This window comes from Zootoca vivipara, chromosome 10 (genome assembly GCF_965207765.1).
Source record: "Zootoca vivipara chromosome 10, rZooViv2.hap1.1, whole genome shotgun sequence".
Lineage (NCBI taxonomy): Eukaryota > Metazoa > Chordata > Lepidosauria > Squamata > Lacertidae > Zootoca > Zootoca vivipara.
In genome coordinates, this window is record NC_142593.1 from 45,926,914 (window position 1) to 45,944,939 (window position 18,026).

At 38.6% G+C, this 18,026-nt stretch overlaps 1 protein-coding gene across 12 annotated transcripts in view; it reads left to right on the plus strand.

Moving 5' to 3' along the window:
* The window catches only part of CPLANE1 (ciliogenesis and planar polarity effector complex subunit 1), a 56,961-nt gene that overhangs the window by 11,100 nt on the left and 27,835 nt on the right, over positions 1 to 18,026 (plus strand). For all 12 annotated transcript variants that reach the window (XM_035100551.3, XM_035100550.3, XM_035100556.3 and 9 more), the window contains 14 exons: positions 869 to 1,080; positions 2,800 to 2,880; positions 5,029 to 5,187; positions 6,331 to 6,486; positions 7,035 to 7,263; positions 7,935 to 8,074; positions 9,089 to 9,306; positions 9,582 to 9,746; positions 11,447 to 11,585; positions 12,597 to 12,706; positions 13,769 to 13,930; positions 14,081 to 14,189; positions 14,423 to 14,741; positions 16,866 to 17,784. In XM_035100551.3, coding sequence (XP_034956442.2) covers positions 869 to 1,080; positions 2,800 to 2,880; positions 5,029 to 5,187; positions 6,331 to 6,486; positions 7,035 to 7,263; positions 7,935 to 8,074; positions 9,089 to 9,306; positions 9,582 to 9,746; positions 11,447 to 11,585; positions 12,597 to 12,706; positions 13,769 to 13,930; positions 14,081 to 14,189; positions 14,423 to 14,741; positions 16,866 to 17,784 — 3,118 coding nt within the window. The remainder of the gene's footprint in view (positions 1 to 868; positions 1,081 to 2,799; positions 2,881 to 5,028; positions 5,188 to 6,330; positions 6,487 to 7,034; positions 7,264 to 7,934; positions 8,075 to 9,088; positions 9,307 to 9,581; positions 9,747 to 11,446; positions 11,586 to 12,596; positions 12,707 to 13,768; positions 13,931 to 14,080; positions 14,190 to 14,422; positions 14,742 to 16,865; positions 17,785 to 18,026) is intronic.

Sequence of the window (18,026 nt, forward strand, 5' to 3'; positions counted from 1 at the left end):
ATTGTGCTGTGTTGCATAAAAGAGGAGTTGCAAAATATATTATTTCCTTTGTTTATTCAGTTTCTTTCCTACTTTTTTCAAGGTCTTGGGTGGCTATTGCAATTAAAATAAAACACCCAATCAAATTAAAGATATCACATACAGTATGTGCTAGTCATTGACTGCCATTCTAAGAGGGATAGTTCTAAAGCTTTTTTGAGACATTTTGTGATCTTGGAGTTTGCTGGATTTCTAAGGGATGGGAGAGGAGTTTCTTCATAGGATCCTAAAAGTTCTTACTTAGGCCTAGATGGTCAAAGCAAAAATTTAAAAAGTTGCACCCACCATACATATGCCATTGTTAATTATTAGTTGAATAATAGCTTCCTTATCTGGCTTTTAGTTAAATGGGCTACAGTTGTCAGTGGTATCCAACCTTACAAGAGATTACTTTATGGCTAAGGAAAAATGTTGCAGACATAATGTAATTAATGTTTAAGTAGACTTTTTCTTGTCCTTTACATAAACATTAACACCTCAGAAATCCACATTCTATGGAAGTTTGGTGTTGTTAATAAGTTGTTTTGTAATTTTTATCTATCTTGATCATAGTAATTTTGTGTACAGTATATTTAGCAGGGAAATCTTGGAGTTAATTTTTTCACCACAACTAGTAATAAATAAAATAAAAGTAGGACACCATTAAAATTGTGATAATGCACTGAAGTATCTGATAGGGTTAATTCACTAATTTACTAGTTTAATTCACTGATAAGTGATTGAAAACATAATCTGCAAGTTTTATGGCATTATTTCTTAGCATATTAGCATCACTAATTTTCTCTGATCTGACTTTTGCTGTAAATATTTGATTCTTTTTGAACTTCAGGGTGATTGTAATGTGGCAACTGTTGTATAAGCATGTCCTTTGTTACTGGACACAGTTAAGGAGAAAAGTTCATAAGTCAAGCAAGCCAGTAACTGAAATACAAATTACGTATGAAGGACCAACCGTTGAAGCACTGGCAAGTCATACACAGGCAATTTTACAGTCTTCAGGAGAAAGATTAGAACGAATACTGAAACTGAACTCTGTGATTGGTTAGTATCATGCAGAACACTGTGATCAGTTGATTTTTGTAACAGTGGACAATTTCCTGAGCTTCAACTTAATTTTGATACTATTCTTCTGCAGTAATAATAGTGGAATGAAATGTCAGCTCCGTGTTTTATTAATTTTGTAATTGCAAATATGTTTCAATATGTCAATTAAATTAGCATTTAGAGTTTGCTTAGCCAATAGCTGGAAAGCATTATATTATTGTGATACATAACGGAAGTGACCTTCCATTTTGAACCTTCAGATGGTTTATCCTGGTTGGGTAAAGATGTCCATGCTGCTTTGAAGAGGCAATAATTTTACTTCTCTTCAAGAAGGCAATTTAGATTTTACTGACATTAACAGTTATTGTCCTGTATCAAGTTTCTTAGCAAGGTACTTGAAAAGGTGGTGGCATCTCAAGTCCAGAGAGTGTGGCATGATACTGAATTCTTCATTCTGTTTCAGCTCAGTTTGCAGCTGCCTCCATCACCCTAGTGTAGCCCTGTTGGTTCTCCTGGAACCAATGATTTTCAATACCATTGACCATTGTATGCTTCTGAGTTGCTTTGCCAGATAGGAGTTGGGGCAAGGATATTACAGTGCTCTGATCCATTCTGGGGGAGCATGTCCAGAAGGTGGTGCTGGAAGACTTCTCTATCCCTTGGTTGCAGGGGTTTTTTTATATCTTGCTCCTTATACATTTTAACATCTGCATAAAACTGCTTGGAAAGGTCATCTGGTGTTTGTGCCAAGCTGTTGTTATTATGCAAATGACACACTGTTGTGACATATTTTAGTGAACTAATCCTTGGGAGGTTGTGTAATCCATGAATTGATTTCTGGAAGCAGTTCTGATTTCAATAAGGGCAAATAAGATGAATCTTAATAAAGATGGTATTTTACTTTTTCTATAGCTTTTATTTGTAGTTTATACGTTTTATTGTAATTAGTTTACCTGTTGCTAGAAACTGCTTTGTAGGGACATTGTCTCAAACATTTCTAATTAATAAACCTAATTAATTATAAACATTTCTAATTACCGGTAATAAATAACAAAAATTTCTGGTCTGGAAACCTGACAATTTAAAATTTGTTTCCTTTCTCCAAAAATATCCTGTGCTTAAAATAATATGTTTTACAGCCTGCAGCTGAAGGTAGCATTGAACATTGTGGCAGTTTTATTATGCTTTTTATGTATCCAACTCCCTTGCCAACTCGTGCCTACTCCTCACCAAATCCTCCACCCTCTTGGATCTTGCCAAACCCACCTATTCCCTTTAGAGCTCTGCAGACCACTCTCCCCTCCCCTCCAGCTCCCTTGGAAGAGTTCCTCTGCAGCTCACTGGGGCCTTCGTGCTACATCCATCATTCTCTCTTCTCTTTCATCCACACCCTCCAGTGCTGAGGCTGAAATGCTGTCATCACTGTGAGGTGGACAGCAGCAGAGTAGGATAGTTGCTTGGGAGCTGCCCTAGACTATCCTGAATATTCCTCCCTTGATTGCTTGTCTTTTTGTTTCTGTCTCTCTTCCGCCTTAAGACAAGACAGTCTCCAATGCTGCTGTCATGGTCCAGCAGCTCTCAGTAGTCTGACATCACGTTAGTTAGCAGCAGCATCCCTCAGCAGCCAAGTGAACTGCTGTGTGACAACAGCCTTACTCTTTTACTATATGTTAAGAAATGTATTGAATATTGGCTGAAATTTATTTATTTATTTAGGTGAGGAGCAGTTTCTAATAGGGTCTTATCAAGAATCAGTGGAGGCATGGGAGAGAGCTCTTCAAGAAATAAAAGGAAAAGGTAAGATAATAAGAAACTCTAAGCTTATTCTCATTGGAAAAATGTTCTAGAGAAAGCGTAATAAATTTTGCAGTGGAAATTTATTTTCTTCTATACATTGGCATAAATGTATGGAATAAAATTTCTATACATTTTAAAACCTAAAATGGTTGTTTTTAGAGGCCTGCCTTTTAGTGAAGACCTTTCTGTTCTCTCTAGCCTTCAGTTAGTAATATATTCCTGCTGCTGGAGTTCTTAGTTTGTTTATTATTATATTAATCATGCTTAGATTGTTGGGGAAGGTGGATTTTTGCTTTTAGGTTTGATTGCTTTTAGTCTAGTTGATTGTTGGTACTTTTATATTTGTATACATAATCTGTTGCTAAGGAATTCTTCTTTGTGCTTGTTGTAAGTTGCTTAGAAACCTTGGTATAAGATGACAAGTAATTCAAATTATTATTGTAATAATAATAATAATAATAATTAATAATAAAGCTGCAATGTTGTTGCATTGCAGAACTAGTTTGTACCTTAACATGCTTAATAAAACTAAGTTCATGCTAAAAAGATTTATGTATGGCATGAAAATCATGTTACAGGTAGGTAGCCGTGTTGGTCTGTGTCGAAGCAAAATAAAAAATTCCTTCAGTAGCACCTTAAAGACCAACTAAGTTTTTATTTTGGTATGAGCTTTCGTGTGCATGCACACTTCGTCTGTTTCAGTGTATCTGACGAAGTGTGCATGCACACGAAAGCTCATACCAAAATAAAAACTTAGTTGGTCTTTAAGGTGCTACTAAAGGAATTTTTTATTTTGCTATGAAAATCATGGTATTGGGTTAATTACTTGTCATGGTGCAGAACTGAGGTTAGTAAATAAAAGTAAATAAAATGTGATTGCGTGTTGACATACATGATTTTTTAAAAAAGTTTTCCTGAAGTTGTTTAAGTGACAGGCAAGCTGCTCTTCAAGGTAATGTTTAGGATTTCAGATGCCAGTGCATGACCTTTCAGACAGCAGTGGTGGAGATCCTTTTTCTCATGCTGGCAAAGGATTTTCTATTGCTGTGTTCACTGTGTACAAATGGGCTACTTCTTTTCAGTCCAACTAGCCTGTGTTGCTCATACAGTATTTCACCCAAAGAGGACTTCTGTCCCTTGAATATCTTCATCTCAGGTGTGGTGAGATGGATTATAAATATAAACATTGTGAGCCACTTCTGTGTAGCGTTTACAGTAGGGTCGCCATACATCCGGAATTTCTTGGACATAGCCAAAATACTGCAATGTCTGGGCAGAAATCACTGAAATGTCTGGGGAAATCCAGACATATGGCAACCAATGTCGGAAGTCTAGATTTTGGCAAATTTCCTGAAAAATAGCGCAGTAACTTCATTACAACTTTACATTGTTAAGAGCAGAACTGTGAAGATTCATGTTCAAATGTCCACTCAACCACAAAGCTTCATATGTGATGTTGTGCCAATCACTGTTTATTACCTTAGCATTCATTTCTGAGTTGTTGTTTGGAGAGGGATCCCACATACAGCATTCTGAGCTCCTTGGAGGAAGGCTGGGATATAAATGCAATAAATTAAAGCAAATGTTAGGTTTGACAGTTGCATTTCTTCTGTCACAGTAACTGGAGAACCTTCACTTGTTCAACCTCTCTTTGCTTTGTGTCTTTTGAAGTACTGGAGTTGAAGAGCATTATTCAAACAATATGGACCCATTCCTGTTTGAATTACTGTTAACAGTAACTATGAAAAAAAATAAAAAAATTCCTTCAGTAGCACCTTAAAGACCAACTAAGTTTATATTTTGGTATGAGCTTTCGTGTGCATGCACACTTCTTCATGTGCATGCACACGAAAGCTCATACCAAAATATAAACTTAGTTGGTCTTTAAGGTGCTACTGAAGGAATTTTTTTATTTTGCTTCGACTCAGACCAACACGGCTACCTACCTGTAACTATGAAAAAAAAATCAATGGAGTTGATTTTGGTCCTGTATAATCCCATTCACCTTATTTATTCCTTCTTTATGTGATAGTACATCTGTGGATGGGTGAGGAGAGCTTAGTACACTCATATAGGTTGGGTTTATTTTTCATTACATCCCCAGGGTTTATATTTTTAACTAGATAATTATTTCACTTTTTAATACAGGAGGAAAGAGAAAGCCTTTTCTTCAAACTCGATATTATCTTGCTATATTATATTGTCATCTATATCACTACAATGTAAATGAGGCTCAGGGTCTGTGCGATCATCTAGTGAGTGAGCTTCTAAAACGAACTCAAATATCTGAAAGGGATGATGTGTCAGGTATGTGAACGTGGAATATCCTAGTATAGTTAAATGAATGATGTGTAACATAATTTGTCATTTCATCCCGTTATTTAAAACTGTAACATTATTGCAATAGAGTGGTATTTTTGTTGTTTTATAGTGATTATAGAATTTATATTTAAAACTTGACTAAGCATCAGTTAGTTGCTTAATTTGTCAAAGTCTCTTTAAGAACCCTTTATCTATTTTAAATATATCTTTCCCTCAGAATTGTAGAAGTGTGGTGACAAACAGCTGTCTTTTATAGTTAGCAAGCTGGTCATATTTAAAAGTCCCATTAGTTTGAATGAGATATTGTCCTTCAAGCTTAATATCTGGCTGTGATTTAATAACTGTATAGTTTGGTGTAATCAAGTATAACACTGCAATCATATATACACTTTTTTTTTAAAAGTAAGTCCTGTTGGACTTAGTGGGACTTGTACCTCAGTAAATATATGTAAGATTGCACAGTTTATCAGGTTTTATTGTCATTGAATTCTTACTGAAGGAATTCTACAGAGTGAAGCTTAAGTATGAGTTGTCATCATCCAGGAAGGTAAAGGTGATGCTTCTAGGGTTTTATTTTGGAAAGACCAAAGAATTCTTTCAGCACAATATGTAATGTACCTTTGCCTTCAGTAGCAATGAGGGTTGATACGCTTGAATTTATCAGTGATATCTTTTTATTTCTATAGCAGATATTTTGTTTATGTAAGACTCTTTAAACCAGGTGGCGCTGTGGTTAAACCACTGAGCCTAGGGCTTGCTGATCAGAAGGTCGGCGGTTCGAATCCCTGTGACGGGGTGAGCTCCCATTGCTTGGTCCCAGCTCCTGCCAACCTAGCAGTTCGAAAGCACGTCAAAATGCAAGTAGATAAATAGGTACCGCTACAGCGGGAAGGTAAACGGCGTTTCCATGTGCTGCTCTGGTTTGCCAAAAAGCGGCTTTGTCATGCTGGCCACATGACCTGGAAGCTATACGCCGGCTCCCTCGGCCAATAATGCGAGATGAGCGCGCAGCCCCAGAGTCGGTCACGACTGGACCTAATGGTCAGGGGTCCCTTTACCTTTACCTTTTATCTTTTTATTTCTATAGCAGATATTTTGTTTATGTAAGACTCTTTAAACTCTTTTTAGGTGCTGAGCAGATGATAACAGATGTTCATACTGAAGCTATATTAGCAGTGGTTCGGTCTCTGGCACGATTCATGGCAGCTTACTTCACTAATGAACCACTTTATGTGCTTCCTCCACATAATGTTGATGTTTTACCCCCGCTTCATATCAGACAAGGTATTCTGTTAATGCTGTCACATGTTCTGGTTTACTATCATCCAGACAAAGTTAGGATTTCTAAGCCCCATTGATGTTAGTGGGAGAATAGTTTTCCTCAAAACTTCATATCTGCCATTTTTATATTAGTTTAGCGTCTCTTGTCTCAGGCTCATCTTATAAAAATCTCTAACCTCCCCCCCACACACACACATTGAAGTGATAATCCTTCCTTCTCTTATCTTGTGTAATTTTTTGATTGAAGATTGACTTTCCTGTATGAATGCATTTCTCATTATAGTTTTTGATGTGCATTCACATCAATTAAAAATAAGTGAGGAAAGGGAAGAACAGCAAAAATCAAGAGTCATGGTAATTCCCATGAAAAGCATGGTCTGAATGATACATTGCATTATGAAGACTGTAATTCACACTTCTTTGGGAGTAATTCAGTTGGAACTCAGGGGGTTTTCTACTTAAAGATGGGTAGAACTCATTTGGAAATCATACAGGAATCAGTTAACAACAAAGCAAACATAGATAACTAATAAACTTCCTTTGTATCTTAGACAGGTGTCTTCGTATTGTTCCACTGCAGCACTCCATAGTCACCAATGCAGTTAGGGACCACGGTCTCTCGAGCGTCTGGACAGTTGAATATGCTCTTGATTTGTTGCTTGTTGCTGGACTAATTCCGGAAGCTGTGTGGCTAGCACATAAACTTGGAGACTGGAAAATGGCTGTTTCAGTTGGGGTGGCTTATCAACTGTATTGTCAAAGTAGCAGTGGCTTCCCAACGTAAGTTGTATGTGTATAAATTACAGAACTGCATGCTGCAGTGTTATTTTGTTATTTATCATGTTATGGACATATAATATCTACTATTTACAATAAAATTAATAATTAATACCTATACATTGTCTTGTGTTGGTGATTTGGACATTTGGAAAAAGATATGCTCTTTGCTCCTTTGACTCCTGCCCTCAACCTGATTCTTTCACGTAGAGATAAGGAGGGCTCTGCAAGGAGTGCAGTATTATTGGGTGGTGGAATGATTAGGACAGATAATTTACATCCATTAACTGAAAGGCATAGTTCCCAGGAGTGCCAGATGGACATAGCTTGATAGTGACAGTGGTGCCTTCCATTCTATAATTCCAATGGTGGTGCATCTAGCTGATAGCTGCAGTAATTGTAACATCAGTTGAGAAAAGCAGTCATTAGCCCTCTGGTCACCAATTATGCAGTATCTGCATCCACCATTTATTTGATAGTATCAAAAATACCAAGTGGGAAAGAATTTGTCCTAAAGCCCTTCATATCATAACACAGTACAGATGTTCTCTGTGCCTGTTAAGCTTTTTGAATTGTCACTGTACTTCCATAGATCCCATATATGACAGCACAAAAGTCATTCAGAGAGCAACAGTTAGAGATAAGCTAATCTCTTTTTCTTGATTCACTCTCAGGTCACAAAAAGTAGAATTCTGCATGCCATTGCACTTGACTCCAACACAAATCTTTCAAGAAAAATTACAATCTTTTTTGGGCAAGCCAATCAACAGTGAAACATCAAATGAAGGAGATCCCAAATGCAAACAGTTCACAGGTGTGGAATTTATACATCTGAGTTCATTTTCTTGAAGTTATTTTTTAACACATTTGTGGAAATGCTATGATTTCATGCAAATATCCACCCTTTTCCATGATCAGGGAATGACCAGAGATGCTAATGTGAATGCCATTTGTTTAATTATCTATACAGAGTTTCTGCGTGTCCATGTTATTCCTTTCCACTCTTCTGCATTTTTATAAGAACTATGATTCAATTCTCATTGAGATGGGAGATCTGTGTTTGGACTGTAGTATGGCAGTCTTCATGTGGGACTCACATAGCTGTATGGAAGAAAGGCTCTAGCCTAGCCAAAAAAATTATATGAAGTAATCTTAACTTGTAAAGTTTTTTTCATCTCAATAGGTTGCAATATGGCAAATCTGCGTGCAAGCAAGGGGTACCATGCACATACTCAGAGATTGCCTCATGCATGCATATAGAACTTTGTAAGATAGCAGTAGGCCTGGGCGATATATTGATGGCATGGTGTCCACAGTCTTGAAAGAAGCAATACTCTGTCCACTCATTGAAAAGCCAGCCCTGGACCCAATGGAATGCAGCAGCTGTCAAGGACATGCTAACACTCCGTTTTGGAATAAGGTGGAGTGGGTCATGTCAGAGCATCTATCTACAGATGTTTCTGGAGGAAGCGAGTTGTCTAGAATAGATCCATTTCATTCTGGGTTCAGGCTCAGATTTGGGACTGAATCATCATTGGTTGCCCTGAGGAATTGCCTTCATCAGGAGAGAGACGAGACAGGAGGAGTGTGACTGTTTCTTCTACCTGAGCTTTTGATACCCTTAACCACAGTATCCTGCTGGAGCATCCGGGGCATTGTATCACCTTGGTTTTCATCTTACTTGCAAAGTCATATCCAGAGATTAGTATTAGCAAACTGCTGTTTGAGCCCATGGTGGTTATGTTATAGGGTCCCACTATCCCCCAGCATTGATAGGAAGCATTATTAATGCATTTCCTTTATTACTTCGTCTGCTGTCTGTCTTTAGATCCTATTGAAGAGGAAGATGTAAATGTAATTTTTAGTTCAATAGAAGAAATACTGAAAGCAGCTGTTATGGCAGAAACAGACATACTGTCAGAGACATTTCAACTTTTGGTGGGCTCTGCTAAGGACCTGAGCAGAAAGTTTTGTGGTTTAGTGCCTGATGGCTTATATCTTCCTGCACCACCCTTATATTGTCCTCAACCATCATTTCCTGGTGAAGTAAGTATATTTAGAAGTCATATGATTGTTTCTTCTATTTTGTCTACACTTGACCTGAATTAGTTGTTTCTTTTGCTTTTGGATTTTGAAACCATCCTGCTTTTGGTGTGTGTGTGTTTTGGGGGGGAGCCCATTAAGCTTTTCTTAGAATTCTAGCCATAAGTATAGAAAAAGGGTTAGGGTGGAGATAAATGAGTGGAGAATCTATATTACACTCGTCATTTTCATTGTTCATTGTCATACCCTTTATCCCCTTTTAATTTTGCAATATTTAGGAAGAACACATTGATTTAGCATTAAGAATGGAGAGAGTTTGTCGGCAGAAGGTGTCTGGAGTTGTTCAGCGAATTCTTCTTCTTTTTCGGGCAGCTAACTGTTCTTTCCCTGCTGCTCAGTGGTATATTGTACAGCTGAAACGGGCACGGAAAATAATGCAAAAGGTATACTGATGAAATTGCTTTAAACTTTTATTATAACTGATAATAACTAACTTTTGTAAGCTTCTAAGTATGGTTGTGATTTTTTATTGATTTTATTGTTTTATCTTTTTGTAAACCACTTTATGTGGTGAATAAATTTTTATGAAATAAATGTAAGGTGGAATCTATAAAATGCACCTCAAGTGTCAATAGCCAGGGTAAAGAGATGCAGATTTAGCATTTGATGGGAGGTGTATAATGAAGTGCACATGCACCTCTGTGGGAAGTGAGTTCCACAGCTTAGGGGCCACCACAGAAAATGCCCTCTCCCGGGCTGCCAGCCCTCAAGCCTCTGAAGGCAGAGAAAATACCAAGTGGGCCCCCTCTGCCAATCTCGGCACTCAAGAGGGTCTGTAGGTATGGAGGCAATTCTTTCGGATATTTGGAGCTTTAAATGTTGGTTGGAAAAGGGAAAAAATGTTATATAAAGGAGAATTCCTGGTTGCCTAGATCCAGGTTTGAGGGAAGAACTCTTTGGTGAGAGAACCCCAGCAGAGATTTAAAAATAAAATATGCAGCAAAGTAAAGCCTGTAATTATAGACTGTTAGACCTTTAAAATATCCCCTTCTAAGTTGCTTCCAAATTTCCTCTCTGTCCTTAGCTTAGAAAGAGACCATACGTTTGGTAAGTTAAAAATGGCTTACTTACAAATTCTTCAAAGGTCAGATTCATGTGCTTTTCCATACAGCATTCAGAAAACACAGGCAGTAAAATATAGATTCAAAAGTGATGAATGTTTCTAAAATACTTGCATAGAAACACAAAGATGGTTTTGTAGAAAACCATACAGTCTGAGCTTGCAGCAACCAGCCCAGCCCAATTACATGTCAGAGTTCACATGGTAGAATGATGGGGGAACAAAAAGCTTGATAAACCTTGTTAACTTTTCCTCCCAAGGTATAGGGGAGTGACTTAACTAAGCCTGGCAAGACAGCATACTGTTCATGCATTACCCCTTCATTCATCAATCAAATGTAAGCAAGTTGGTTATATGAGGCTGATTATCTCATAAACCCCTTCCCAGGCAAATATAACAATGCATGTAAATTAATGAACCACCAAGAATCCCATCTTGACGAGAAGGTTCTTGAAACTCTTCTGGTAGGGGTTGGTGAGAATGTCGGCTGTCATTTCTTTGGTTTGACAGTGTGCCAATTCAACAAGTTCATCTTATATCACCTGGCTCACATAGTGGTATTTCATCCTAATAATGTGTTTAGTTCTTGCATGAAACTTCTTGCTTTGAGATAATTACAAATAGCTTTGGATATGCTCCATCAATCAGACAGGTTTCTCCCCAAACAACCCAAAGTCCATAGTCTGTTGGTCAATCCAGACCAGTTTTCTGCATGCCTCTGTTGCAGCTATGTACTCTGACTCTGTGGAAGAAAAAGCTACAGGTCCTTGTTTGTAACTGCCCTGGTAAACAAGACCATTTTCAAACATAAAGAGAAAGCCACCTGTTGATTTGTAATCCTTTTTGTCTCCGGCCTAGTCAGCATCCATGTAACCTAAATGAAAATGCTCCTTGAGGGACATGTAACACTGTCTAGACATCCCAGAAATGAGAACTTGAGACACATAACACCTCTGACTTTTCAGGAACACTTGTTTATCTAAATTGTTCTCTTGTAACCTTTGCTTTTTTTCACACTTTCAGATTCGCAAGAAAGGTGCTCTTCCCTCATTAAGTGCTCTTCCAGAAAATTTGCTTAATTATTCTAAATGTCATACGGTGTTCTTAAGGCCTACTTCTTCTGGTGATCATGGACTTGACAGTGTTTCATGTAAAACTATAGGTTTGTATCTAGAGAAAACAGAGTAAAAGGTCAAGTTGGCGTGGCAATGCCTATTCACAATGGTCCTTTGAAACACCCACCCTGCGTTCTGAAGGTATTTGTCTACTAGTCTAGCCAGTGAGCCTAGAAAATAGCAAAGACCCTTTGTTCCAACTCCTTGCCATTTTACTGATCACTTACTGTGAAAGCTACCTTTGTTCTCCTAAGACTTGAAAATGATGTTCTAAATATAGTATTTGACCTGTTGCTAAAAAGAGTATAAAAACAAAGAGTCAGATTCTTAGCTCCAGTTCTTTTCATGTTGACTCTCAATCAGTAGACAGGTCTGTCTACTAGAAGTACTTTAAGGGTGTATTCATCAAAGTTAGAAGGAACCTCTTGCTAAGCACAGCAAGTTCAGTCCCCACATGTAAAGAAGCATTTTTTCTTTGTGGGCTCTTATGTCATGAAACAGTGCTGAACAGAAGTTCATGAAGCTTCCTGCGGACATCTAAAGTGAATGTAGTCTGATCAATGTGAATTTTGCAGACAAACATTTGGATTTCCTCTCCCTTGATGAAATGCCACCTGAAACAAAATTGGATTCCAACATGAACACACCATTATAAGCTATAGGAGTTTCTAGGCTACTTTAATTTACCCCAAATCTGGGAATGTGGTCAGATTTATTTAAGAACCTGGAAGGTGTAATGGACAACTTTTATCACCTAAAACGTTATCTTTTATGTACTAATCCTGTCTTTTCCCTCGGGAAAGTCTATCAAATATTACTTGCCCATAGGATGAGGAATGTACTTCTTGAAATTAGTATTTCCAATTGAAGCTTTTTGACAAAACATGCTGCTACAACAGTCTGTGAGCAAATATCATTTTTTAAAACAACTTTTTTTTAGATACTGCCACTTATAAGTTAATGATTTTTAGTGAAAATGTAGATAATTTATACTTATTTTACAACATTCCTGTTCTCTTGCTTGATCAAAACTTTATCTCTCTGGCTTCCTCTCACAGCATGCTTTAGAGAACTATGCGCATTGTGTTGGATGTTTCATGTTCGTGAAAGATTATCTGACAGTTGCAGACGGTACCAAACTGCAAGAGAGAATTTGGAAAATCAGAAGGTAATATTAATAGTATAGAACTTTAACATCATAGGCTGTCATCTTTACATTGCTCTTAAATGGCCATCTTATAAATGACATGTTTGTGCTCAAAAAAGCCAAGACTGAGGCTCAGAATATAGATACAATGCTGACGTCTTAGTTTTACCCCAGATCCACCCCACTCACTTGTAAAATGGGTGTATGTGTCCAGTTTTAAAAGCCAAAGCAGAGTTTGTAGCAGTGCTGAACTCTGTCCACAGTCTGCACTCTCAGGCATGCTTAGGAAGCTGCCTTATGCTGAGTGAAACCAGTAGTCCATCTAGCTCACTATTGTCAGTAGTCTCTTACAAACCTACCTGGAGATGCTGAGGATTGAACCTAGCACCTTCTGCATTCAAAGCAGATGTTATTCCCCTGAGCTATAGCCCTTCCTCTAAATTTTCTGAGGGGATGGGGCATAGAAGCAGCAGATTTGAAGAATATCTTCAAGTCTTCAGGCATGTCCTCTCAGTTGGCCTGGGGCTAGCCAGGTGAGAAGCTGCACACATCTCTCAAGGACCCAAAAGAAATGGAGAACATGCTCATGTATCTTCCAGTTGAACTCGCTTCTAGTGTTGAGTACAGTCATACCTCGGTTTAAGTACACTTCGGTTTGAGTACTTTCAGTTTAAGTTCTCCGCGGACCCGAAAGTGTTTACTTCCGGGTTCCGCAGCACGCACATGCGCAAAAGGGACCTGCGCACTTCACGCATGCACAGAAGCGATCTATCGGCGCTTCAAGCACACGCACTATCGCCACTCAGTTTAAGTACTTTTTGGGGTGCGAATGGCACCCGGGGACCAATTAAGTACTTAACCCGAGGTACCACTGGTGGGAAATGTGGAGCAAGGGAAGCTTGTGGAGGGGGAGAGTTTAGTTTTCCTAACCCATGCTCTCCTTTTTGCTCCTAAAGTTGGGACTTGAACCCAATTCCATATTTTATATGTTATTGGGACATACCTAGGTTTAAACAAACAGGTCTGCTGCCATCACAGGTAGTTTGAGACTTTTAGACCTCTTGCTTTGTGTTATTTCTTTAGGAATGTAAGACAACTGAATTTGATGCCTGTATAGTTGAACACTCTTTCAGTGCATTGGAGTGGGCTTGCCGAATGCTCCCTTTTGCTAGGTTCATGAATGTTGAAGAACTTGTACAGGATATCATTTTAAGCCTTACTGGAGAATTGCCACCAACCAAAAAGGTAATATTACCTAGATCAGAAATTATAGGGGATTACAGAGTTTAGCTTCCTTTATTAATATTTTCTTTTTCATGTTTGTTGTTGTGTGTAGACATTCCAGAATCTATGTTAAGTAGCTTAAAATTATCTTGACATTGTTCTTTTGTACAGGTGGCAGAAATTTTGGTGAAAGCATTTCCAAACCCTGATGATGTAAGAGTCCCATTAAGAGATAAATATAATGCTCTGCACCAGCGACTTAGACACTGCATAGTCAAAGGTACCATTAGTGGTGATGAGGAAAACAAAGTGGAAAGCTAACTTACCAGCATTTTTATTCACACACACAGCAAACAAAAAAACCATCCCTTCCTTGGAAAGTGGTGGGGTGTTCAAAGGGTGGAAATGTTCAAAGGGTCATATGTTATTTGAAAGGCATTTTGTATGTATTTGTTTACATATACTGTAGTCTCTGTAGAAATAGTATAGTAACAAATCTGTCTCTTTGATTAGGTCCCAACAATGAAGAAATAATGTCTGTTGTAATACAGGCTTCGCACAAAGTGAGTATGAAAACATTAAAGCGTGTGATAAGGAACATAGGACCCCATCAAAGAAGCATCTGGGAGCCACCAGAAGAGGAGACACAAGATCCTGGAGCTTATTGCTATGATAGATTTTCTTTGGGGACTAGTCTAAGCAGAAGCACAATTTCAGATCTGGGAAACTCTCAGGTTTATAGTGATGCTGAAACAGCAGACTCAATCTCAGAAGCTTTGCAGATGGAAGAAACAAGAAGGCACATTTCTTCTCAGATGCAAGAACATCACAAGTATGAGTTTATGATATTACTGAATATAGTTCATTTCACCTTCCAGCCCTCCATAGCAAGTAAATACTTGGGCAATTGAGAAAAGTCTAATGTAACTGCTCCGCGTGTTTAATTGGAAATAAGCTGCACTGTATTCAGTGGAGTGTATTCCCAGGTAGGGGTGTATTGGATAGTGACAAGCAATTCTGCTTCTGTAGCTCAATCAGTGTCTGAGAAAATCAGCGGAGTAGTAGTAGTAACTATTATTATTATTATTATTATTTATTTATTTTATTTTTAGCCTGCCCAACATTGTGTGAGTTTACTGTCTGCCTCTATTGATTGAAAAATGTTGTTTCCCTACCAGAAAGACATTAAAAAATGTTATGAAATGATCATATTAAGGTATATTTAATAATACTTTCAGTTTCAATTAACAATTGTGATTCCATATGGAGTTGACATTAGTTTGACAACTATATAGTGGTACCTCTGGTTATGAACTTAATACGTTCTGGAGGTCTGTTCTTAACCTGAAACCATTCTTAACCTGAGGTACCACTTTAGCTAATGGGGCCTCCTGCTGCCACCGTGCCAACGGCGCACAATTTCTGTTCTCATCCTGAGGTAAAGTTCTTAACACGAGGTACTACTTCCAGGTTCATGGAGTCTGTAACCCAAAGTGTTTGTAACCCGAGGTCTTTGTAACCAGAGGTACCTCTAATTGGTGCAGGACCATTTTCATCTGGTATTCTAATAGTGTAGGGATTGCTAATGCGGCACCTGTGGCTACCAGGTTGGTGGCCCTCATGGTTTTTTTGGCAGGGGTGGGGGTGTTTTTTCTTTTAATAGGATTTTGGAAGGGGATTTCTAAATTTGAGGAGGAGTGCCACTTGTTGGTACCCATCTCAGGAAACATTGGAAGAGTGCGCCTTTGGGGATGAAGTCAAACCATTGGAGAGTTACAACGCCTACTGTTGCTTTATATTTTACCAGGTGCTGGGAAATTCTGCCTGTTTTTATTAGACAGCAACAGCATGGGTGGGTGGGTGTATTTGATTATTATTATTATTACAGTATTTATTATTTATACCCCACCCATCTGGCTGGGTTTCTCCCACCACTCTGGGCGGCTTCCAGCAATACCAAAATACATTAAAATATCACAGATTAAAAACTTCCCTAAACAGGGCTGCCTTTAGGTGTTTTCTAAATGTCAGGTAGTTGTTTATCTCCTTGACCTCCAATGGGAGGGCGTTCCACAGGGTGGGCACCACTACTGAGAAGGCCCTCTGCCAGGTTCCCTGTAGCTTTGCTTCTCACAGTGAGGGAAACGCCAGAAGGCCCTCGGCACTGGATCTCAGTGTCCGGGTTAAATGATGGGGGTGGAGACGCTCCTTCAGGTATACAGGACTGAGGCCGTTTAGGGCTTTAGAGGTCAGCACCAACACTTTGAATTGTGCTCGGAAACGTAATGGGAGCCAATGTAGGTCTCTTAAGACCGGTGTTATGTGGTCTCGGCAGCCACTCCCAGTCACCAGTCTAGCTGCCGCATTCTGGATTAATTGCAGTTTCCGGGTCACCTTCAAAGGTAGCCCCACGTAGAGCGCATTGCAGTAGTCCAAGCGGGAGATAACTAGAGCATGCACCACTCTGGTGAGACAGTCTGCGGGCAGGTAGGGTCTCAGCCTGTGTACCAGATGGAGCTGATAAGCAGCCGCCCTGGACACAGAATTAACCTGTGGTTCCATGGACAGCTGTGAGTCAATATTATATGATCTCTACAGTCAGGACCAGTAGGACATAAGTAACTTCCACAGCATGCATATGGTTGTCTCAGGGTGGAGGGAGCAGCAATGACTACTCACGTTACATGTTATGCCATGCCCTCATGGCAGCCATTTGTGGCTGGCACACACAGATTATCAAAATTTTGAATGTCCCTACTGGTCCAAAAAGGTTGGTGATCTTTTTAAAAGGTTGGTGATCTTTTTAATGGCTAGATAAGACTTTTTCAGTTACGTTACCTGTATTGAAAACAGAAAATCTGCATTTATGTATTTAATTTGTGGGGTTTTTCAAGAAAAAATAGGTTATTTGTTAGCTGATTGCCCTTTCTAATCTATTTGTTGTGATTTCTTGTAGAGAAGTGTCCAACTGTGCAGGAGAATTGACTGGATACGATAGAAGTGCTGAAAAGCTGAAAGACTTAAATGTAGAAGGAAAAAGTATTGTAAAAGAGAACTACAAAGACTTAACCAATCAGCATGTTTTGCCTCTAGTCGGTGAATGGGAATTTGAACGTGATGATGATGAATACGTTAAGTTTTTAGATCTCTTTTTAACATACATGCTTGAAAGAGATCTGATCAATCATAAAGACTCTACAATTCCTTTTCTGATGAGCTTTTCCACACTCCTTAGGGAACATGAACTCAACTCTTTCCTTTTTGATGTTCATACAACACTGAAACGTCGACAGATCAGAAATAAAGGCCAACATGTTTTTAGGGCTGGTTCTTGCTACGCTCCTGTTTTTGATCCCAGTGCTGCTAATCTGGATCCTTTGTGTGATGATAAGAAAAAGGTTTCTAATAAACCAGCTGTGCTTGAGACTTCTGTTTCTGACTCAGTGATGAGACTCACTGCAAGAAGAGGATTATTTGGTCTAAGCCAGCAATCAATTTATGGTGCACAGGGTTCCTGTAAAGAAAAAACTCTTGCACCTGTATTAACTCAGTGTTTGTCTGAACAAACTTCTTCCCCCCAAACAGCTCCTGTTCATAGATATATCTACAAAGCAGTTCAGGTAACCGATATTCTACAAAGAACAGAACCAACTCCAGACATGAACTTTAAATTTAACAACGTAGCTCGCTTACTTGAATGGATGATCAGATGGTCTGATAGAAGACTGCTTTATGATCCCATCTCCACAGCGCCATTTCAGGAATGCCAGCCAATGATGCACGTAAAAACATCTGCATCTGCCATACTTACATCATTGTGGCTTTTAGAACAAAATTTCTCCAATGAATCACAAAATCAAAATGTCCATCTTTGGGTAAGTAATAGAAATTAAACCCACCAGGTTTGGTTGCTAGCTAATATGCATCAATGTACTGTACAAATAAAATCTGGATACAGAAAGGCCACAAATTTAGAGTGGACATTTCCTAACTCCAAATACTTGCCTCAGGAATATTTGCATTATATATCTTATTTTAAATGTAACTTCCCCCAAGTGTAAGAACCTCATTAATAATATCCATTGTGAGCAACAATGTATACAGTCACTCATACTTC